Source organism: Malaclemys terrapin, chromosome 4, assembly GCF_027887155.1.
Source record: "Malaclemys terrapin pileata isolate rMalTer1 chromosome 4, rMalTer1.hap1, whole genome shotgun sequence".
Classification (NCBI taxonomy): Eukaryota; Metazoa; Chordata; order Testudines; family Emydidae; genus Malaclemys; species Malaclemys terrapin.
The window spans coordinates 90,239,247-90,261,866 of NC_071508.1; the positions used below are offsets into that span (position 1 = coordinate 90,239,247).

The 22,620-nt window shown below is 45.5% G+C and overlaps 1 protein-coding gene across 1 annotated transcript in view; it reads right to left on the reverse strand.

Annotated features, from left to right (window-relative positions):
- LOC128836249 (stAR-related lipid transfer protein 9-like) overlaps window positions 1-22,620 on the reverse strand; it is a 164,268-nt gene that overhangs the window by 40,038 nt on the left and 101,610 nt on the right. Inside the window, exons 8-15 of the mRNA XM_054026341.1 lie at window positions 17,283-17,352; window positions 6,053-6,125; window positions 5,086-5,153; window positions 2,912-3,009; window positions 2,299-2,496; window positions 1,826-1,923; window positions 1,538-1,615; window positions 588-662 (exon numbers count right to left, since the gene is read on the reverse strand). Coding sequence (XP_053882316.1) covers window positions 588-662; window positions 1,538-1,615; window positions 1,826-1,923; window positions 2,299-2,496; window positions 2,912-3,009; window positions 5,086-5,153; window positions 6,053-6,125; window positions 17,283-17,352 — 758 coding nt within the window. The remainder of the gene's footprint in view (window positions 1-587; window positions 663-1,537; window positions 1,616-1,825; window positions 1,924-2,298; window positions 2,497-2,911; window positions 3,010-5,085; window positions 5,154-6,052; window positions 6,126-17,282; window positions 17,353-22,620) is intronic.

The window sequence follows — 22,620 nt, forward strand, 5'->3', positions numbered from 1 at the left end:
GAGTCACAGGGCTGTACTTCAATACGTCAGTAGGGAAGAGTAATCTGTCCTGTAACTGTATAAAAGTAGGTCCTGGAGTGCACATCTTTGTCCAGCCTAGGGGGCAGTGGAGTGTCCCGCCACTGACTGTCCATTGCCAGGGGGCACATATTCGTAGTATGTCCTGTAGAGTCTATAGGAAACTATTACTGTGCTCATTTGACAATAAATCTTCGTACCTTACTAGAGTCTGTAGTCTTTGGGGGTTTGCTGTGTCAGCTATCTGCGCAGAACTGGGGCAGCACACAGAGGGAACACGCACGCAGCCGACTGTTATCATCGAACAAGAGCAGAGTACCACACTGGTAGCTACTGACAACATATGCCATGTACTATTAATGACATTTTAAATGCTTGTTGTGAATTGAATGCACTATACCTGCCATTCAGTAGAATGGAAGTTTTACGAATGACTGTTGCTGAAAAATATGAATATTCCACCAGCAGGCAAGAAAGCATTAATATGGGAACATTTTCACTGTTGTTTAAAAATATGTCAGTGTCCCTATCAAAGTGTGTGTGAGGGGAGACTAATAAAGTATACCCACCTTCATTTCATTCTGAAGAACCAATTCTGTCAGATTTCCATCTCTGTCATCACTCCAGGAAGGGCTAGAATTTCTCTGTACAAACAAATATTATAGACATCTCTGTGTTTTCTTACTCACAACTCAGGCAGGCAAGTTTTGTTAAACACTCTGATTTCAGAGAAGTGAAGCCAGAGAAGTAAAGATAATCTAGGCAGACATTTGATTTTATCCTCCAAATTTACTCAGAAAATACCTTCTAGTTACTTACTGCTTGTATGATACTGTGAAGAATAGTTTAATACTGCTTTTGCACTACCCCATCTCTGTGTGGGGAAGCTCAGGGCTAGTGTAGTCTTGGCCTCTACTTGCAAGAGGAGTAGTGACACAAATGTGCTAAAGCTCACAGCTGGTCCAAATGAAGCAGGAAACATGCAGGAAAACAACAAAGAATGCTAGCTGTATATTATGTCTCAGAGTCCGTTCCCATCGTCTCTCAGGGAGTGAAGGCTACATTCTAACCCTAAACTACTCAAGGCCTATTAATCACTTTCTTAGAAAAGTACTATGACAAGTGTGGGAGTGCTCTTTATTAATTATTAATATTGTATCTGATTTTGTTACTAGCTTGGTGCTCCTGTACTGTATAATGGAATGTATATTTCACCGTAGGGTCTGCCTAGGCAGCCAAGTCAGCCTATCCATCCTAGAGATTGAGAGGAGGCCCTTTCTAATAACTGCTTAACAGCTTATGCTTAAGGGTCATTAAGAAACAATACCAGAGAGTGTAGCCTTTCTGGCAGAGGTGCAGCTGGTGCAAAACCACTATAAAAACACTCAAAGAATTAATAGATTCATTCCCTCCTAGTCCCATTCAACAAATGTAAAGAAAGGTGTAATATATAAAAATATGTTTATATAGCTAGCAAAAGCATTACTGAGGGTTCAGTTAGATAAGAATTCATACATACCAGTTCAAAGCTCATCAGCATAGTTTTTAATCTATCTATTTCCTCTCGTAGTTCTCTAATCAGTTTTACATTTGCATCCTGAAACATTGAGAGATAATTATTAATCATACTTAAAAATAATAATATAGTAAAAGAAGACAAAGACTTTCCTTACAGATGGTTATTCCAAAACAACTCTTAAGAAAGGACATTAAAATAAAATTCAGAATTTCTATTGGGGGAGGGAGGTATGCTGAATAAATTTAAAACATAGTAAAAATTAAATACAATCAGAAGGTCGTGTCTCACCTCATTCACCCGGGGCTTGTTAATAATGTTTTTGGCATTTGAGGCATATCTCAAAGTACTCATGGTCTCATTGTAGCTGGAGCTAGCAGGAGAGATGGCTTTAAATGAAGAAAAAAACTGATTTAAAGAGATTACTGTTTTTATAAAAAGAGTAAATTTATTAAAAACTTAAAATGTCTTTAGGGACTTATCTCAAGTCCACAGAGAATGACTTATCAGAATCCCTTAATTTATAAACACATCCTATAATAACGCTGATCAAAGCCCCAATCTTAGAAAGACACATGTTCAAACTTAAATTTAGTTCCACTGACTTCCTTCAATAAGATTATTCCCTGTGCATGAAATTAAGCATGGATGAAAATCTTTGCAGGACCAGGACCCAAATGATGCAAATGAACCTCACACCACAGTAGTGGCTTATTTTTCAGTACGCCATACCACATATAAAGCGAATAGAAAGCTGAACTCACTGGCGATCATGATGGTCTTGGAGTTGCCCCCTAGACTGTCCTTCAGAAGCCAGGTGAGGATGGAGTCACGGTACGGGATGTAAGCCTGACGCCTAGTTCCGCTGACACTGCCTGGAGAGTGACTGCTCACGTGGTTGTCCCCTTCACTAGTTATGCTGTTTATGCTCTGGCAGCTGCTGAACATCTGAGAGTTTTGTGCTGTAGGTAATATAATAGACATTTTCTGAGGGATTATCTTCAATGGGCTCAGATAGTAATTTCTTGTCTTCTGCATTTGGTGTGTCTTTATTACTAATTGGCTGAGATAATAAAAATATCATTAATATTGTATTTTACACTGGCTGTCCTCTGATATCAAAGTATTTAAACCATTATCAATTGTTTATTCGAAAACGCTTTTTTAGAAATCAGTTTAAATATCACTGCATTTTTTCTAATGATGGCTATTATTCTATAATGTCAAACTAGTACATGAAGGGGCCCCAGAGCTGTTCTCCTCAGCTCAGTATTCTAAATCTAACACACTTTCCAAATACAGCACACAATAAGGGGTCTTGTGGCATTGTGCATAACTATCTTTCAAAATAAAAAATATTCATTTTATTACACATACCTAAGGTGGAGATGACAATTCCCAGAGTAACCAATGACTTGTTAATGTTGGCACCTTCTGTAATTCGATCTTTGCAATAACTGGGATCAGCTCTTTCACTAAGACACACATCAGGAAAAAAAATACAAACTGTGTGACTATACTTAATATTTAACACATGCCAGGGCGGGCCTGAACGAGAACATGTTCTCCTCAGGTTCAAGAACGATGAATTCAAGCCTCAGAAGTAAACAGTATATGCTTTGGGCATTTTATATAAAATACATTCCTTTTATGGTACTTCTTAAAGGGCAGCAATTCAAAGTTCCACTCTCACCACATCCACATGTACCCTTTTCAAATGCAGAGCTCAGCTGAGATAGAGACAGAACAATGGCGCTGCAAGTGGCTTGTGGTGGAGGAACATAGAACATACTTTCTTGTTCCCTCAGTACATCCTGCAACCCTGTTTAGCACAGTTACCAAGGATAGTGACCTTGCCAGGGACCTCGTCTTTTTCTGAGTGTCCCTATGATGGAAGTAGTGGCTCGCTTCCTGGAAGTTTTGGAAGACTGAGCACTCCCATTAGCAGAGGTTTTGCTTGTGGAACCATCTGCTGGTGATTTTGGTCCTTGAGGAGTAGGCTGAAGGGACTTTTCTATTAAAATCATCTTGAGGCAGAGATCTTGGTCACACCGTGCCCTGGCTTTCAGATTATTACAGTAGGCACATTTTTGAGGGATACGAGTCTCCCCCAAACAACAGACACATGACGAGTGGCTGTCAGAGATCGGCACTGCCTCACAGCAAGAGTCACAGTGTTTAAAGTCAGGCGAGCCAGACATCGCGTCTGACAGAAGTTTCCCAACAGGGAAAGGGGGGAGGGGGACAGAAGAGAACAATTAAATAATTTTGGGGTGGGGGAGGAAGAAACAGTATCTAAGAAAACGAGACTTACTAAACTACAACTAATTAATTATTTCTATAGAGAATAAAACGAAGAGGCAGCACTGCCACTGAGCTCCATCTGCAGCCAAGGACGGTTGAGGTCGTGCACGTGCTACATGAGGTGCCAATGGCACTGCGAAACTACTACTGCGCACGCATGCCCCGACTAAGCACTGCTACCAAAAATCTCCCCTCTGCAGTGCAGAGATACATCACCCCCTGACGTGGAGCACCCACAGCAGGACACACACAGGGCCGGCTCCAGGCACCAGACGAGAAAGCACGTGCCTGGGGCGGCACATTGTAAGGGATGGCATTCTGGCCAATCTTGGGGTGGCACATTCCGGTCGCCCTGCCATGGTTCTTTTTTTTTTTTTTTTTTTTTTTTGCTTTGGGAGCCTGGTCCGCAGCTCCGGAGCCCCCGGCCGGCTCCCCGCGCTCCGCCAGTCCCAGCCCAGCCCTGCAGGGGCACGGACCCCAGCCTGGGGAGGAAGGCAGGAACTAGCAATCCCCACCGCTCACCGTGCCGCCGGGCTCCCCGGGACGTGCCACTCCCTGCTGCCTGCACCAGCCTCCGCCTCCCGTGCCGCTCTGAGCCCAGCCCAGCCGAGCCGCCTTTAAAGGAGCGGCTGAGCCAGCACCTCCTGCAGCCCCCAGGGGCTCCGCCTGCCCGGCTGGGAGAGGCATCCCAAGGCTGGAGGGGGGAGCCCCTCTCGCCCAGCTGCAAGGCACCGCGTTTCACTCCCCTCAAGCTGCCTTGACCGCCCTCCACACGCTCCCTGCGGCTGCCGTTTTTTTTTTTTTTTTGCTTCGGCAGTCCGGCCGCCCCTTTTTTTTTTGCTTGGGGCGGCAAAAAAGCTAGAGCCGGCCCTGGACACACATCTTGAAAACCCTCGTTACTGCACAAGGTGAGTAACTTCCTCTTTTACTCCCTTCTGTGCTGTGTGGTAGTGGGAAGAATACTAATCTTAGTTCACCGTTATTGCATATGGTTTTGGTGAATGCATTGCTCGTAATGGATATCGGTCCAATGAAACCCTACTCCCAAAACAAAACGATACATGACAGAGTGATAACTTTAGCTCAATATCCTCCTTGCTTTCATATACAGAAGTCATACTTCGCATTATTTTAATGCAGTTTTTTAAAATGTAATTTCCTTTTTTTTAAATCATCAGTATCATCAATTGTATGGAACACAGCAGTTAATATTTTAATAGAGCTTTTTCCCCTCACTTCATTATTACCTGCCTGCAAGGTCCACCAGGTTGATCTTGCTTGCAATTTCAGAGGGGAGATTGTTCTCCAGTATAGCCTGAAGGGAAAAATAAATCAAAATTTTTCAATTCAAACTTATGAAAATACAAGAGGCTACGTGTTCTATTGAAGAGTTGTATTTCTGGCACTTCTACTTATTATGTGACCTTGGGCCATACAGTACAGTCAAAACATCAACCCAGTAGTTCTCTTAACTTACATGCAAAGCCCACTCTTATGATCATTCTCTCTTGAGCAAATCTCACTACCTTGTGACTGTATGAAAAGATTTTCTTCGAGACCTGACAAAATCACTATTACTATATTCTAAGGTTCTTTTGTGCAACTACTGAAAAATATCTTGAATGTTCTAATATTACAGGATATTAGAAGAGCGAGATGGAAAAGATCTATTAGATCACTGAGACCATCTTCCTGACAGTGTAGGATACAGTCCCCCAGAAAAAGGATGTATTATATCAGATACAGCACACTATGCACCAAGGTGCTTAGGAGATGAATACAGAAATCCCAGAAAGACAAAAAATTCAGAGGAGGCATTAAAATGCTACTCTTTATATTAAGATCCTAATCAGTAAGTAGTAACTACAGAGTACAAAAGGTAGTGAAACTGCAAACACATTACCACACATGAATTTTCACAACATTGTTGGAGTGGTATTGCAATATAAAGATCAGTTTTCAATTTAATTTTTTTTCCTTTCACAAGGAGCCTTTGGCTTCACTCCTAACCATAAGATGGCACAAGGAAACAAGGTAACTTCAACAAGTACAAAGCCTTCAAGTTGGTGTAGGAAGTGGAACAAAATTTGGCGTACAATCCAAAGGAATTAAGTAGCATAATTTCTACCGAGGTTACTGAAAGTAGAACAAACTCTGTTCTAAACAATGTTCTTTGGGAGGGGGAAAAAAAGGAGATTGGAATTTTTAGCTAACCTGAGTGTATTGAATGGTGAAGATGGCATGGGATCTGCTGCTGGCATCGTGAACATGCGTAGCTGCTGTGATTCTACACAAAAGTGCACAAAAAAAGTTCAGTTGGGACAGTTCATGTTTCTGAAGTACAAATACAAGATTCAACTGATTAACGAAGGCTAAGACTAAAGAATTGTAGCTTTAAATACAGTGGACAGATTCTTAGATCTGGCCAAACTGTGCCCAGTACAGCACATGAGAAGGTGGAGGGCAAAGGTGAATTAAATCCGCCTTTGCATTTTGATCCGGGGGCAGTCGAGGGACATAAATTAGCACAGCCTTCAGGTACATATTTATGGTGTTAAATAAGAGCTGATTGCAGCTTGAAAGTATAAAGCAAGGTTACTCACCTGTACAGTAACTGGTGTTCTTCAAAATGTGTGATCCCTATCTCTGTTCCAGTGTGAGGTGTGCATGTGCTCCAGGTGCTTGAGACTGGAAGATTCTTGCTAGCAGTATCCATCTGTCCACACCTGCACCCTGCTCCTCCTCCTGGGCATAAGGGGAGGTGCAGACCAATCGCCTCTCCAGTTACCTTTCTACCACAAATAGCCATAAGAGGAGAAGGAGGCTGCATAATAGAATACAGATAGGGACCACACATATCAAAGAGTTCCAGTTACTGCACAAGGTAAGTCTTCCTTTCTTCTTTAAGCGATGGTCCCTATTCGTATTTCACTGTGGTGATTCACGAGCAATATTCGTTGAGAAGGAGGGTGTAAGGAACCGTGCTGGATCAATGATAGAGGGCTGCTCTTCCAAAGAATGCATCAGCTGTAGAAGCTTGAACCAGGATATTAAGTCTTGCAAAAATGTGAACAGAGCCCTATGATGCTGCCTTACAGACTTCCAGGAGAGAGACATCTTGAAGTGAGACTACTGCTGCAACCTCAGGTCTAGTTAAGTGGGCCCTGACACCTTGTAAGAGAGGGGTCACTGATAACTCATAACAAAGCACATGCACCCTGAAATCCATTTGGAAAAGTCTCTGAGAAGAGATCTCTTCCCCTCTCATACATTCCACAAAGGATTCAAATAGTCTAGGTGGTTTCCTAAAGGATTCTGTCCTTTGCAGGTGGAATGCCTGGGCATGACAGACATCCAGAGAGTGAAGTTTCCTAATCTCAGTGGTGGCACATAACTTCAGGAAGAACACAGGTAAGTGAGTCGTCTGTGATGAAATTCCAAGATTACTCTGGGGGGTGAATTTTGGGTATAATTTCAGGGAAACTTTGTCTCTATGGAAGATCGTGCAAGGAGGATCAGCCAAAAGGGCCCCCGGTTCACCTCCTCTTCTAGCTGAAATGATGGCAACTAGAAACTAGAATTCATAGCTAAGTGGGCTAAGGCAAATGAGGCTAAGTGATCAAATACAGCCTTCATTATAATATTACATTAGTTACATTTACTTAATTATATATTAATATTTTTGTAGCTTTTTTAGCTGTTTTATTAATGAAAAGGGGATGGGCTTTTTAGTATGTTGGTTTTTATTTATTAATTTATATTTAATATTTATAATTAATTTTTTTTAATGTTTTAACTTTGTAAAAGCACTGAGACACTCAAAGGGTTAACTAACGAAATTAAGACTGACAAGATGAGTGAGGTAAAAATCTTGTTGGACCAGATTTGTTGGAGAGAGACAAGTTTTTGAACCACTCAGAGCTCTTCTTCAGACCTTCAAAAGTCAGACATTCAGACCCTCAAAAGCTTGTCTCTATCACCAACAGAAGTTGATCCAATAAAAGATATTACCTCATTCACCTTCTCTAATGTCCTCGGGCCAACATGGCTACAACTACACTGCATAAAGTTAAGACTGCCACAAGATGATGGCTGCTGCCCCAAAAGTATGTGTGTTAGCTTTGCAGTTTTGAATTGAAGATTTAGATGGATTTTTAGTGGATTTTTTTTAAGCTAATTTATTATATTCATACATTTTCTTATTGTTCTTAATTTTGTGGGGGTTTTGTTATGTTGTAAATAGTTTATTATGAGAGACTAAAATATTTTAAAGTTGCTTGGCTTAGCTTTGCTTTCTGAGCTTTTGAATTTTTTTTAATTGGTTTTATACTTTTGAAGGATTTTTTTAATTGCAAGTTATGAGCAGCTGACGTATTTAAGTTGCTCACATTTTTAAACTGCAATATTTATTTCTCTATGAAAGCTTGAAGAAGTGTATTGTTTTTTGGTGTTTTTTTTTTTTTTTTTTTTAACAGGTGACAACTTTTTTGACCTGGGCTTTGACAGTTGCTATATTTTAGCAAAAGACGGTTACTTACTGCTCAGAACTGTTTTCTTTGAGATGTGTTGTTCACTTCCATTACAATTAGGTATGTGCGTGCTGCATGCACGGACGTCAGAAACTTTTCCCTTAGCAGGTCCAACCAGGCCGGCAGGGGAGCCCCCTAGAGTGGCACCCTTATATAAGTGTATATATTACCCTGCCGGCCCGACCCCTCTTCGGTTCCTTCTTGCCGTTGACTCCAACAGAGTGGAAGGGGGTGAGTATTGTAATGGACGTGAACAACACATCTCAAAGAACAATAGTTACGAGAGGTAAGTAACCATCTTTTCTTCTTCGAGTGATTGTTCACGTCCATTCCAATTAGGTGACTTCCAAGCTTACCATTGGAGGAGGGTAGGCGTCATGGAACGATTGATTGAAGAACAGGTCTGCCAACCGCTGCATCATCTCTGGCCTGTTGGTTAATAGCACAGTGGGCTGTAAACGTGTGCACTGAAGACCAGGTGACTGCTTTACAGATCTCCTGGATAGGGACTTGAGCCAGAAAGGCTGCCGAAGATGCCTGCGCTCTGGTTGAATGGGCCGTAATCGCTGGGGCTGGGCCCTTGGCCAGCTCATAGCACGTGCGAATGCAGTCTGTGATCCAGGACAATATATGTTGCGCAGAGACAGGAAGGCCCTTCATTCTCTCAGCTATGGCGACGAAAAATTGGGTCGACTTGCGGAAAGTTTTTGTGCGCTCTCTGTAGAATGCCAAGGCTCTCCGGACATCCAGCGTGTGTACGCTGCGGTGTCTCGGGCTCGTGTGGTTTTGGAAAGAACACTGGTAAGCAAATGTCCTGACCCATGTGGAATTGGGAGACCACCTTGGGGAGAAATTTGGGGTGTGGTCTAAGCTGCACCTTATCCTTATGAAACACCGTGTAAGGTGGTTCGGAAGTGAGGGCTCTCAGCTCGGACACCTTCCTTGCCGATGTAATGGCACCAGGAACGCCACCTTCCAAGAAAGGTAGAGGAGGAACAAGTGGCCAGGGGCTCAAATGGTGGGCTCATGAGTTTGTAGAGGACCAGGTTCACGTTCCAGGTTGGACTGGTGGGCAAGAATACAGGAACACCCTCTCCAGCGCTTTGAGGAATCGCCCCATGATGTGATTAGAAAACACCGAGTGCCCAGACTCCCCTGGATGGAAAGCTGAAATGGCTGCCAGGTATACTCTGATGGAGGAAAGGGATAGACCCTGATGCTTAAGGTGTAGGAAGCAGTCTAAAATAACTGGGATGGGAGCCTGGAGTGGTTGAAGGCGCTTGGGTTCACACCAACAGGAAAACCTTTTCCATTTCGCCAGGTAGGTAGCCCTAGTGGAAGGTTTCCAAACTGCCGAGGAGAATTTGTCTCATCGACTGAGAGCACTGGCTCTCCATGGATTTAGCCATGGAGTTTCCATGCCATGAGATGTAGAGATTGCAGGTTCGGGTGACGGAGGCGCCCTTGGTCCTGCGTGATCAGATCCAGGTGGAGGGGCAGGGCAATCGGGGCATCTATGGACAGCTCCAGGAGGGTTGAATACCAATGCTGTTGGGGCCAAGACGGGGCGATCATGATTACCGTTGTCTTGTCTCTGCGAATTTTGAGGAGGACCCGGTGGACGAGTGGGATAGGAGGGAAGGCATACTTCAGATCCTTGCCCCATGTTATTAAGAACGCATTGGCAATGGAGTCCAGACTGTGGTATTGGAATGAACAGAACTGAGGGCACTGTCTGTTGCTCTTGGTGGCAAAGAGCTCTATTTGGGGATAACCCCACTTTTGGAAGACTGACTGTATGATGTCCGAGCTGACTGACCACTCGTGCATGTGGTATGACCTGCTGAGGCGATCCGCCAACTTGTTCCGTACTCCTGGAAGGTAGGATGCTTCGAGCTGAATGGATCAGGCTATACAGAAGTTCCAGAGAAGAAGAGCAGAGAGGCGAGGAGCAAGCTCCACCTTGTTTGTTTATATAGAACGTGGCGGTGGTGTTGTCTGTCAGGACTGTCACGCTGTGACCTTGCAAAGTGGCATGAAACGTTTGGCAGGCCAGACGAACTGCCCTGAGCTCCTTCAGGTTGATATGGAGAGGTATCTCGTCCCTCAACCACAAGCCTTGTGTCCTCAGAGCTCCTAAGTGTGCGCCCCAGCCCAGATCTGCCGCGTCTATTACTAAGGTCAGAGAAGGTTGGGGCTTGGCGAAGGGGACCCCTGCAGAGACCACTGGTCAGTCCAGCCACCAGCGCAGGGATTCTAGAACCTGTCCCGGGATCATCACCACAAGGTCCAGAGGGTCTCGGTATGGACGGTAAGACAGTGCGAGCCACGCTTGCATGGGCCTGAGTCTCAGTTGGGAATGCTTGACCACGTACGTGTATGCTGCCATATGCCCTTTTAACTGCAGGCAACACCTGACTGTCGTGGTGAGATATTGAAGCATTGATTTGACAATCTGCTCTATGGCTTGGAACCTCCGGAAGGCTCGCTTTCACCCGTACCGAGTCCAGGACTGCCCTTATAAACTCTATCCTTTGGGTAGGTCTGACTGATGATTTGGGTACATTGAGGAGGAGCTCCAGTCTGTGAAACGTGTCCATGACAATCGTCACGTGGGACTGGACCTTGTCCTTGGAATGAGTAGCCAGTCGTCGAGGTACAGGTACACTCAAATTTGCCTTTTCCGCAGGAAGGCCACCACCACCACCATGCTTTTCTTGAACACTCGGGAGGCTGTGGACAGGCTGAACGGGAGAACAGTGAACTGGTAGTGATATGGGTTTACGACAAACTGGAGGAAGCGTCGGTGCACCAGATGAATGGCAATATGGAAGTATGAGTCTTTCATGTCAAGGGCAGCATATCAACCCCCCGGATCCAAAGATGGAATGATAGTGCTTAGAACCGGAGTTTGAGCATAAATTTGTTGAGTCCGCGAAGGTCTAAAATGGGTCGAAAACCCCCCTCTGCCTTGGGGATTAGAAAGTAACGGGAGTAAAACCCCTTTCCCCTTAGCTCCTATGGAACCTCCTCCACCGCACCTATCTCGAGGAGCGAACGAACCTCCTGCATAAGGAGTTGCTCGTGAGAGGGGTCCCTGAAGAGGGACGGGGAAGGTGGATGGGAGGGAGGGAAGGAGGAGAACTGGAGAGAATATCCCACCTGTACCGTGCGTAGGACCCAGCGGTCCGATGTTATATGGGACCACGCATGGTAGAAGTGGGATAGCTGGTTTAAAAACCGTGGGGATGGATCCGGGAACTGGGTTGGTACACTGTCCTCAGGCGCGCCTTCAAAACCCTTGCTTGTTTCCAGGCTGGGGTTTATTCTGGCCTTGGTTAGGCAGGTTATTCTGCTGTCTACGCCTGTTATTTCTGCCCCGCCTACAATGCGGCTCCTGCCTGGGGAGGGGTTGATACTCCCTCTGCTGTGGAGGCTCAGGCCTGAAGGGCTTTCTCTGTGTTGCCGACGTATGCATCCCTAGCAACTTCAGGGTGGCCCTAGAATCCTTAAGGCCATGCAGCATGGAGTCTGTTTGCTCCAAGAAAAGGCCTGAGCCCTCGAAGGGAAGGTCTTGGAGGGTATTCTGGACCTCTGGAGGGAGGCCCGATGCCTGGAGCCATGCTGAGCATCGCATGACTACCCCCAAGGCAATGGTTCTGGCCGCAGAGTCAGCTGAATCGAAGGAGGCTTGTAGCGAAGTCTTAGCCACCGCCTTTCCTTCCTCAATTAAAGCCGCAAACTCAGAGTGAGAGTCCTGGGGCAGGCGATCCTTAAACTTGGACATGGCCATCCAAGAGTTAAAGTTATGTCTATTAAGGATCACCTGCTGGATGGCTATGCGTAGCTGGAGGCCCCCGGAGGAGTAGACCTTCCTACCGAAGAGGTCCGAACGCTTGGCCTCCTTGGCTTTTGGGGCCGAGGCTTGTTGGCCCTGTCGTTCCTTTTCATTGACTGCTGAAACAACTAAGTTTAAAAAAACAGGGAGTCGGATGTCAGAACAGGAACTCATAGCCCTGGGAAGGAGCAAAGTATTTCCTTTCTACCCCCCTGGCAGTTGGCATGATGGAGGCCAGGGTCTTCCATATAGTGTTGTAATTCGTCTGTATGGTCTTTATGAGAGGGAGCGCGACCCTGGAGGGACCCTTGGGCATCAGGATGTCCACCATCCGATCATCCTGCTCAACGGTTTCTTCCGCCTGGAGCCCATATTGAGGGTGATCCTGCAGAGTAGCTCCTGGTGAGCCCTGCGGTCAATCGGTGGCGGTCCTGAGACTGATGTGCCTGCCACCGCCTTGTCTGGGGAAGAGGAGGAAGTGAGGTGCTGTAGGTTGCCCTCATCTAGAGCCTCCTGTGTCTCCCCATATGCCTAGGTCACTTCAGGGCCCTGCGGGGCTGACATCTCTTGGGGTGTTGCAGTGCTTGGCACCGCCTCAGGTATTGGGCCTGAGAGCGCCAGTTGCTCTTGGGGGTCCGGGGGCAGCCTGGAGAGAGAGTGGCCTCCCTTGTCCTTGATGCGTGCCTGTGTGGCGACCTGGAATGGTGTTGCATAGATTGCCCGGACCTAAAGGCTCTGGAGGAGATACCCTGTTGCTGGTGGTAGGCCCATGGAGTCCAGAAAGGCCACTGGCCTGGAAAAGGCCAGTGTGGCTGCCATGCTGGTTGGGATTCTCTGCTGGCTATGGTTCGATGTCTGCTGTAGCTAGAGTGACCAGAGTCGGCCTCGGAGTCGGAGGATGCCGACAGAGAGGACCAGGGTGGTGCCGAACGTTGAGCGGCCACAGGGTGCCGGGGAGTGGTGCCTGGCTGGCCGGGACCGTGAACAGTACCGGGAGTCTCAGGACCAGGACCGGTGTCTTGCACTCGGTGCCGGTGAGGCTGTCGTACTCCGGTGCCAGGCGACCAATGGACCGGCAAGCAGTCGCCGCGGGTGCCACTGGCAGGTTCGCCTCCGGTGCCGTAACCTTATGCTGGGTCGTGGATGCCAGGGAATAGCAGGACGCCGAGCTCTAACGGGAGCGGTGCCGAGATGGTGACCTCGAGCGGCGCACTATTGCCAGCTTCCCTCCGGATGGCACCTTTTTGGGTGGTGCTGGAGGTTTCTCCCTGCACGGGAGGGGGTTTGGCACCAACAACTCAATGAGGTCTTTCGCTGCCTTGAAAGTGTTGGGCGTGGAGGGGTGTTCGAGGACCTCCTCCAGACATTCATCGTCACAGAATCCGCTGGGTACCAGACTCAACGGGGCATGTGGCACCGAAATCGACGGTGCCAGTTCTTGGCTCGGGCCCGCAATCTGTCTTTACGCGCTGGGAGCTTCTTTAAGCAGTTTAGTAGCTCGTTGAGGAAAGAGCCCTCTTTCCCCTTTCTTAGGATGCTTAGTCAGTGCCAGAGAGGTCGACCGGCGCCGAGGTTGGTCATCCCGTCTCGGTGCCAGTGATTTACAGTGCCTGGGCGGTGCCAAGTCACACACGGATGCCGGGGCACTTCGCACCGAGGAAGCCGGGGCCGGTGCCAGTAGGTATGAGGCCGGTGGTTGTAACGCGGCCTCCATGAGCAACTGCTTAAGGCGAAAGTCTCTTTCTTTCTTAGTGTGCGGCTTGAAAGCCTGGCAGATTTTGCAGCGCTCTGCCTGATGAGACTCTCCCAGACACTGGAGACAGGAGTCGTGGGGGTTGCTGTTAGGCATAGACTTGCGGCACATGGCGCAAGCTTTGAAACCCTGGGCTTGCAGCATGCCCAACAGCCCAAGGCTGGTGCTGGAACTAGCTTCCAGACACCTGAATACAATGGTATTTAACTAACTGATAACTATCTAAGAACAACTCTAACTAGAAGACTGAAAGGCTAAGGGATCACTTGCAAGCGAGAGAGAACGTTCCAACGCCGCCACGGACGGCAAGAAGGAACTGAAGGGGGGTTGGGCCGGCAGGCTAATATATACACCGTCATAAGGGCGCCACTCTTGGGGGCTCCCCTGTTATCCCAACAGGAGCTGCTAAGGGAAAAGTTTCTGACATGCATGCATGCAGCGCGCACACCTAATTGGAATGGACGTGAACAACCACTCGAAGAAGAACATTATGTTTTACTGCTGATTACTTTATAAATTGCATTTTAGATATTTAGGACTTTAGATAAGCTTATTGTTACATTTAATTTTTTTGACAGGCAATTTTAGTTGTTTTATTTTTTAAATTTAGCACTAAATTTTCTCTTTTGCATTCAGGTTACATTTTTATTAGTACAATTTATTAAATACATTTATTAGTACAATTATTAGTACAATGTTTTATTTGTGTTTCTGCAATGGTGAGACTATGCTCTGATTGCATTGATAAATACGTACAATGGAATTTCATTGAAGATCTATTTGGGAAACTCCCTTTTGATCATGAAATGATATCTAATGATCACTACAAGACTTGAGTGGCAAAATTAAATTCCACTGCACATTCTTTTCCTTAGTAATATACTTTTTAAAAATTTTTGTTTACAATGCTTAAAATGTGTGCAATGTCCTTGACGTTCTAGCCCAGTGTTTCTCAAATGCAGCCACCAGTGGATTTTTTTTATGGCCACAACAACCTCCAAAGCATGGGTGGAGATTAGGGTTGCCAACTCTGACTGAAGCTATTCCGAGAGATTCCCCCCACCCCAACATGACAATATCATTTTCTTAAAATATCCTATTAAAATCTCCCGGATTGCTTTCAATAGTCACTGGAAGATCAATGCCAATTCTGGGAGACTCCAGGCCAATCCTGGAGTGTTGGCAACCCTAGTTGATACTGGGGGGACCAAAGCCCTTCCCTGCAGAGCCCAGCTGTTGCGCCTGAATAGCTTTTACCAAGGGTAGTGAGATGCGTCACCTTGTTGTTTGCGCTTGCACCGCCAGCAGGGACTGGCGCCCTGCACCATGCAGCTCCTTGGGGGCTCCGGGCAGTGTCTCTGGAGACACATGGGGCCAAAGTTCATGGTGCTGGAGGCAGCTCTCATCAGCGGAGGCAAATGTGGTGTTCAGTCTCCAGGGCACTCCCTGGGAAGCACCCCCGCTCCCGCCCAGCTGGGGCATGGTGAGCCTGGGACTCCCCAGGCGGACGATGGTGAGTTCCTGACCCACCTTCCCCAGAGTGGGCTCTCAATGAAGGGCCATAGGAGGCATGGACAAAGAGATGGGTTTGTCAGAGCGGCCACCAGCAAAAGCTGGTGGCCACACTCTGAGGCCACCAAAAATTTTGTTGTGGGAACCCCTAGCCCCTCTCTACCTTAATGGGAATAGTTTGGATTTATATTCATATTGAAACTATGATCTGCATTTGTAAGTTTGCAAACTACATTCCTTTTACTCACCTTAATGCTACCTGAGGAAAGCGAAATCATTGGATTAAAAATAACTCTCCGGGTCATGAATTTAACTGGGATGATAATCTCCCTAATTTTTTTCCATACAGTACGTTGAGAGGTTTGCATAAAAGTTTAAAATATTTTTAAAATAAAAACAGAATTGTTATATAGTGTCTGTTTACTAATAGTTTGTGAGTATTCACTAAATTCAGAAAGGAAAGTTTATGCATCAGAATCAAATAGGAAACATGAGAGTCACAAGCACTTTTGTGCTGTATGGGGGCCCTGTGGTTGGATCCAGGCCCAATTAACTTTAATAAAACACTGACTTCAGTAAGTTGAAGTAAGAATATTAACCAAACCTTACTTTATCCCCCGCACCCCACCCAATAAATAAATAAAAATCCTGTGCAAAAACCAAAAATACTTAGCTTTGTTTTATTTATGCACTATGGGTGAAAAACAGCTGCATGCAAAGAACCCTCTCCTAGCCTAGACACCAATTAAACCCTCAAAATACAATTTATGTGGTGTATAGGCTAGCTGTGGTCTCTGCACAGAGGTGAAATTCACCTTAAGGTTATGGAAACATTTCAGCAAGAAATTGTGGGTGCATTTTTATACACCTAGGATTTTTGCAGACACGATTCTGTGCACCTACAGTTTTGCTTGCAATGGTTGCTATGACTATTTTTTGTGCACGAAAAAGTTCCAGTGTTTACTCCCAAATCAGGTAATTACACCAATCTGCTTGATTTGTGTACAAACACTGCATCATAATTTTAGAGGCTAGTTTAAGGATCCTTGAAAATGTGTTCCTTTATATTAAAGAAATTAACCCAACATAATTTTAAGTTTCTGCTATTTTTATTAGGTCTTTCCCATAGGAAAGGATGGTACAAATGGCTTCTGGCCTGTTTTTACAATAGTTCTACCCTGGGTCAGTCTGAATCACATGATAAACACACATCAAACAGTTTGTAGTAAAGCACGAATGTGTTGTGATTTCAGTAGTCACAAACTAAGCTATGCTGAAACTGAATTGAAAACTATACCATCTGAAGAATGGAGTATGTGGAGCATACAGATCATAGAATCATAGAATATCAAGGGTGGAAGGGACCTCAGGAGGTCATCTAGTCCAACCCCCTGCTCAAAGCAGGACCAATCCCCAGACAGATTTTTGCCCCAGATCCCTAAGTGGACCCCTCAAGGATTGAACTTACAACCCTGGGTTTAGTAGGCCAATGCTGTGGTTCACTTTTGATCCTATATCAAAGTAATATTATACGTATACTATGTGTAAGTCAGGATACAATCCGTTTTGTAGTAATATCTATGCAAAGAATCTTTTAATGAGCCCTTGTAACAACCATTTAAGAGCTACGTGATGATATATAATGTTTTTTCTGAGACTAATTTGGAAACCTGATGTCATCGCATAGATCATTCTTCATTTCTGTTTAAAGTTAAATGGCAAACATGTAACATTGTCAGAAAAATCAGCAGCTGTGCTATCAAAACTGGGAAAAACAGGAGAAACAGAAAACAGGTTGATTAAAAAAAATACCTGTTGGCTATTCCTTCTTCCAGAAGTCCTATGACTTCTTTGTAGTCTGTAACTAAATGCTGAGACAATCCTGTCAGAGGTTTAAAAAGTGAAAGAGAGACCGTTAAAAAACAAATTTTACTCAGGAAATATTGTTTCACTCTAGTCTCTTGGTTCAACTATGCAATAGGGTTACTACCACAACTGGGGAGTACAAACATTCTGTCTGAGACTTATACCTGGTCTACACACAAATTTTGTATCAGTATTAACTATTTTGATTAGCAGTGGGGTTTTTGTTTTGAAACCAAACTAGTCATACTGGTACAACCCCTAGTGTGGATGCAGTTATATTGGTATAAAAATGTCTTATACCAGTCTAGTTTATTCCTCTTCCCATATGGGAATAATTTAGAGTGGCATAAACATTTTTATACCAATATAGCTGCATCTACATGAGGTGATTTTTTGTCACTTCAACTACACAATCATAGTTGAAGTCAGGGGCGGCTCTAGGCACCAGCAAAGCAAGCACGTGCTTGGGGCAGCCCATTTGCAGGGGCGGCAGGGATCCAATCTGGAAGCTGAGAACCAACAGGGGGCCCTGGGAGCTGTAGTTCCTTGGTTAGCTCCCTGCCTATAGAGCCAGCCCTGGAGCAGAGAAAGAACTACATTTCCCAGCATTCCCTTGGTCACTACGAACAGGAAAGAGGGGGAGGGAGTGAGGTAGCTGAGACCTCATGCTGCAGTTTGCTATGAATGAAGAGCTGCACTGTGAGTAGGGACACCATATTTTAACATTAAAAAAGCAGGACACTCCACAGGGAGGGAGGGTAGCCCCACCCTGCCCCCATCCACTCCCTCCGACTGCCCCCCACAGAAACCCCAACCCATCCAACCCCTCCTGCTCCCTGTCCCCTGATCACCCCCTCCCGGGATCCCTGCCCCTAACTGCCCCCCAGGACCCCACCCCCTATCTAAGCCTCCCTTCTCCTTGTCTCCAGCTGCCCCCTCCTGAGACCGCCCCAACTTCCCCTCTAGGACCCCACCCCCTACCTGTCCCCTGATAAACCCCCAGGACTTCCATGCCTATCCAACCGCTGCCTGTCCCCTGACTGCCCCCCCCAACCTCTGACCCATCTAACCCCCCCTTCTCCCTGCCCTTGACTGCCCCCCCGAACCTCCACCCCATCCAATCCCCCAGCCCCCTTACCGTGCCACTCAGACCAGCATGTCTGGTTCCGCACAGCACCCGACACACTGCTGCATACATGCTACCGTGCTCCCCCGCAGAGCCACAGCCCCCTTCCTCCCTCCTCCCCCCCCAGTACCTGCCTTCCAGATTTGAACACCTCAAAATTCAGGAGTGCTCAAGCTCAGTTTGGGCAGCTGTTACTTCATTTCTCCCAAATCAAATATACTGATCCACTGTAACTTGCTTTAGAAAAAGTAGGATAAAATTGAGCAAGAAATGCTTCCCAGTGGTTATTAGGACTGGAATTGCTATTTTCAACAGCCATTGCCTTTTTGTTTGTTTGTTTGTTTGTTTGTTTAAAAGGAAGACAGTGATATTGCATTGGCAAATTCCCCATAGAAAGAAAGAGTGGAAGAAAAGAATAATAAAGGCACCTCAACTTTTCCTCATTTATGTAGGACAGTCTTATTATATGCATCCAGATATCCTCCAGTCACACAAGCTGAAAATTGTTCCACTTTACTGCAGTTCTGTAACCATATGGGAACCAATCCTGTCTGTGTTCTGTGCACATCTAAAATTCCTTCTGAATAACCTGCCGTGGGAGCGAGTTACCAGTGACCCAGGGCTGCGGTGGAAGGAGGGTGCAGGTGGGGGGGAGGCGGGAGAGCCCAGGGCTGGGACGGCAGGAGGTGTGTGTGGGGGGGGGCAATGGTGGGGGGGAATGAGGGAGCCCAGAGCTGGCGCGGCAGGGGGTGTGTGTGGGTAGGTGGGGAGAGCCCAGGGCTGGGGCAGCAGGGGGGTGCGGCGAGGAGCCCAGGGCTGGGACGGGGGGCAGCCAAAATTTTTTTTGCTTGGGGCGGCAAAAAACCTTGAGCCGGCCCTGGTTAAAGTGATAGAATTTTTTGTGTGTAGACAATCCTTCAGTCATTGATTCTGCAGTTGTAAAGTATAAGGTTCAATCCAAATGAATCAGAGAATGAGGAAGTCCTCTGTCTGGAGTCTTTGGTGCACACTTTATTAGCTAAATACCATACTGTGAACCAGTGACATTTATCTGTAAACTAAACGCTGTATAAAATTCTGTGCCCTACTCTACGCCAAAGTGCATCCGGATTATGATATTAGAAAGCTTTAATGTAGCTGCCCTGAGTCCACTAGCCAGGAATGAAAGAGATGCTGCATTGCAGAAACCACTGGAGCAAATGAGGGGCAGTGACTAATGTGGCCCCCACTAGAGGGCAGTATGCTGTTATGATGTAACTTCATTACTAGCATCTTATAAAATGTAAATTTGTAGCAAACACACTAAGGGCTTGTCTACACTGGCAATTTACAGCGCTGCAACTTTCTGGCTCAGGGGTGTGAAAAAACAACCCCCTGAGCGCTGCAAGTTTCAGTGCTGTAAAGTGCCAGTGTAGACAGTGCACGAGCGCTGGGAGCACGCTGGGAGCTACACCCCCTCGTGGAGGTGGGTTTTTTTTTTTTTTAGAGCTCTCCCAGTGTTGCACCGTGACCAGATGAGGCACGTTAAAGCGCTGCTGTGTAGACTAGCCCTTAGTTGTCTTCAAGCAGGGCCGGCACTGGCTTTTTTGCCGCCCCAGGCAAAAAAGCCTCCCGCCACCTCTCCCCACCCCACACACCAGCAGGGAGGGCGGTGAGCCCGGCCGCAGCCCCGCTCTCCCCGGCTGGCCAGAGTGCCGGGGGAGGGCGGCCCGGCTCTCCCTGGGTGAGCGCCGCCCCCCTCCAGGTGCCGCCCCAAGCACATGCTTGGAGGGCTGGTGCCTGGAGCCGGCCCTGGCTTCAAGGGACTTACTCCTGGGATGAAATTGACCTCACATGTTTGCTCTGTCTTACTTTTGGCAGTTGTAGTATCATGGGTGGCAACCGTATAACGCGCTATAGAAAATAATATTTTCCTAAATTGTTTATCATGGGGTAGAGTGAAGTGCTCCTCATACTTTTTGTTGTATTTCACTAGTACAACAATCCATGAAACATGTTTTCTTTTTAATATGTGCCATAGGAGTGTGTATTGGGGGGGAGGGGGAGAGGGAGATGACATGAGGAAAAGGTATAATATGTTACCAGAAAATAATTTATGGTAAGAATATTGTTTCTTAAGACTATTTTAAATGCGCTAGCAAATTTACAGATACACACCTGTTGGCACCATGAAAAACAAACAGTATATAGTTCCATTGGAACATCTTATCTGCAGGAAACAGACTTTCAGTGATAAGTATTAACACCTAATTCCACACGTTCTAAAGAGACACCCTTCTAAAAGGTCTAATTTTTCTAATTAAAATGATTTTCCTATCAAGTATCCCAGTTAATATCAATTGCTTACCCTAGTCAATAATTTAAAAGCTCAGCAAGACTCAAAGGGTTATTTCAGAGATAGTGGGATGGAGTCTGTCCTTAGATACTAGTAGATAAACAGATTGTGAATGAGGTCAGAATTTGGCCCAAAGATGGGTGATTTGTTTTTAGCCCTTTAATACCTGACCCAAAGAAAACAAATTCTCACACCAGCATCACATTCACCCACAACTAAAAGAATCTCATCCGTAGCCTAAAAACATGCAAAACTACAGGATGGTTTACAAAGCAAAGCATTTATTCTACTGTTTGACATTGTATTAGCTATAATTGAACTCCAAAAGATGTAATGACATTTTCCTGTCTGAAAAACAATAGCCAATTACTGTTCAAACAGCACCAGCATCTGCTAATCTACAGAGTATGGGAAAAGCGCCTTACATAGTTTCTCTAACTCACTTTCAAGGGTTTGTAATCTTGTGAATAAAAAACTAGCTATGTGATGGGAAGACAGTTATATTTATTATAAAGTTTCCACAGTTCTTACTCATTACATTTATGTTATTACTGATACTATTGCCTCCAGTATAGAAACTAGTTGATCACAACACACAAAGGTTTATTATAAAAAGGCAAAAGAAAAATTATTAATGCTGTTGGAGAAGGAATGCCATTAAGTGCTCTCTCTGCTACTTGGAAAAAGAAAGTCTGTTTTCAAGAATCACAGAAAGATCACAAAACTCTGTCTGGACTAGAAATCTATCTCAAACTAAGACAGAATCTGCCTCAGAAATCTGTCTCAGAGTAACAATATAGATTGCATCATTTCCTGATTTAAAAAAGAGGCTGATTCCTTAACAGTGCAACCATCTGTAAGAGAGAATTTTGAAACCATTCCAATCTGAAGCACTGAAACACTTTCAGCATTTTAAACACTAGAAACGTGCAGCCTTTACGTTGAAAAAATGATGTAACTATTCAAAATACTTAGTGCTGGGATTTCCTGACTGGACTTGCAAATGGAAAATGCATTACCTAGGCAACCCTAAAGGGTTTCCTCTTTGGTTCTCCTCCTTGTCTATTCTTCATCCAAGTATTGACTTCTATACACTAGAGACTACTGAAACAAATTATGTAAGTGACACCTGCAGTATACAAGGGAGCCCCTCCCAACAGTAAAATTTTTCTGTTACCCCTAAACTGGTGACTGCTCATGCGCAACAAGTACAGATGCAAATCTTGATATACTGCAATGTACTGTGAGATAATGGGAAATCTCTGAACTTTGCCTATGTTCATCAGTTTAACAAGACTCATTTGTTCCATGGAGCAAATTGTCTGGTAGAGGAGTGCAAAGTAAACCATCCTCCTATGCAACTACAGGCTATAATTATATGGCTATAATTCAGAAAACATGTGCATCCAGCTATCAGTTAACAGGATTCCTAGGGCATGATCCTGCAGAGACTCCACATGCAAAACTTCTGTGGATTTCAAAGGGCAAGGGCTCACATAGAAAGGCTGCAGGATCATACCGTACATTATTGAACTCAGCAATTATTGGTTTCAGCAATATACTGTAAGCAGCCCTTAAGGGCATATGCCACAGAGGTGTAAACCACTTTATTTCTGAGTTAGAAGTTCTTTAAAATCAAGCCGCCTGTACTGACCTGCAGTGTGAAAAATGTCTGGACTCTCTCACCCCTCATCTGACATGTGAGCTAACTAACAAGCACACTTCTGCAGGAATCCATGTGATCAGCTCCTCTATCAATTTCCTACCAAAAAAACAAAATAATGCCACCTCCCAAAAACAAACAAACCACACACACAAATGCA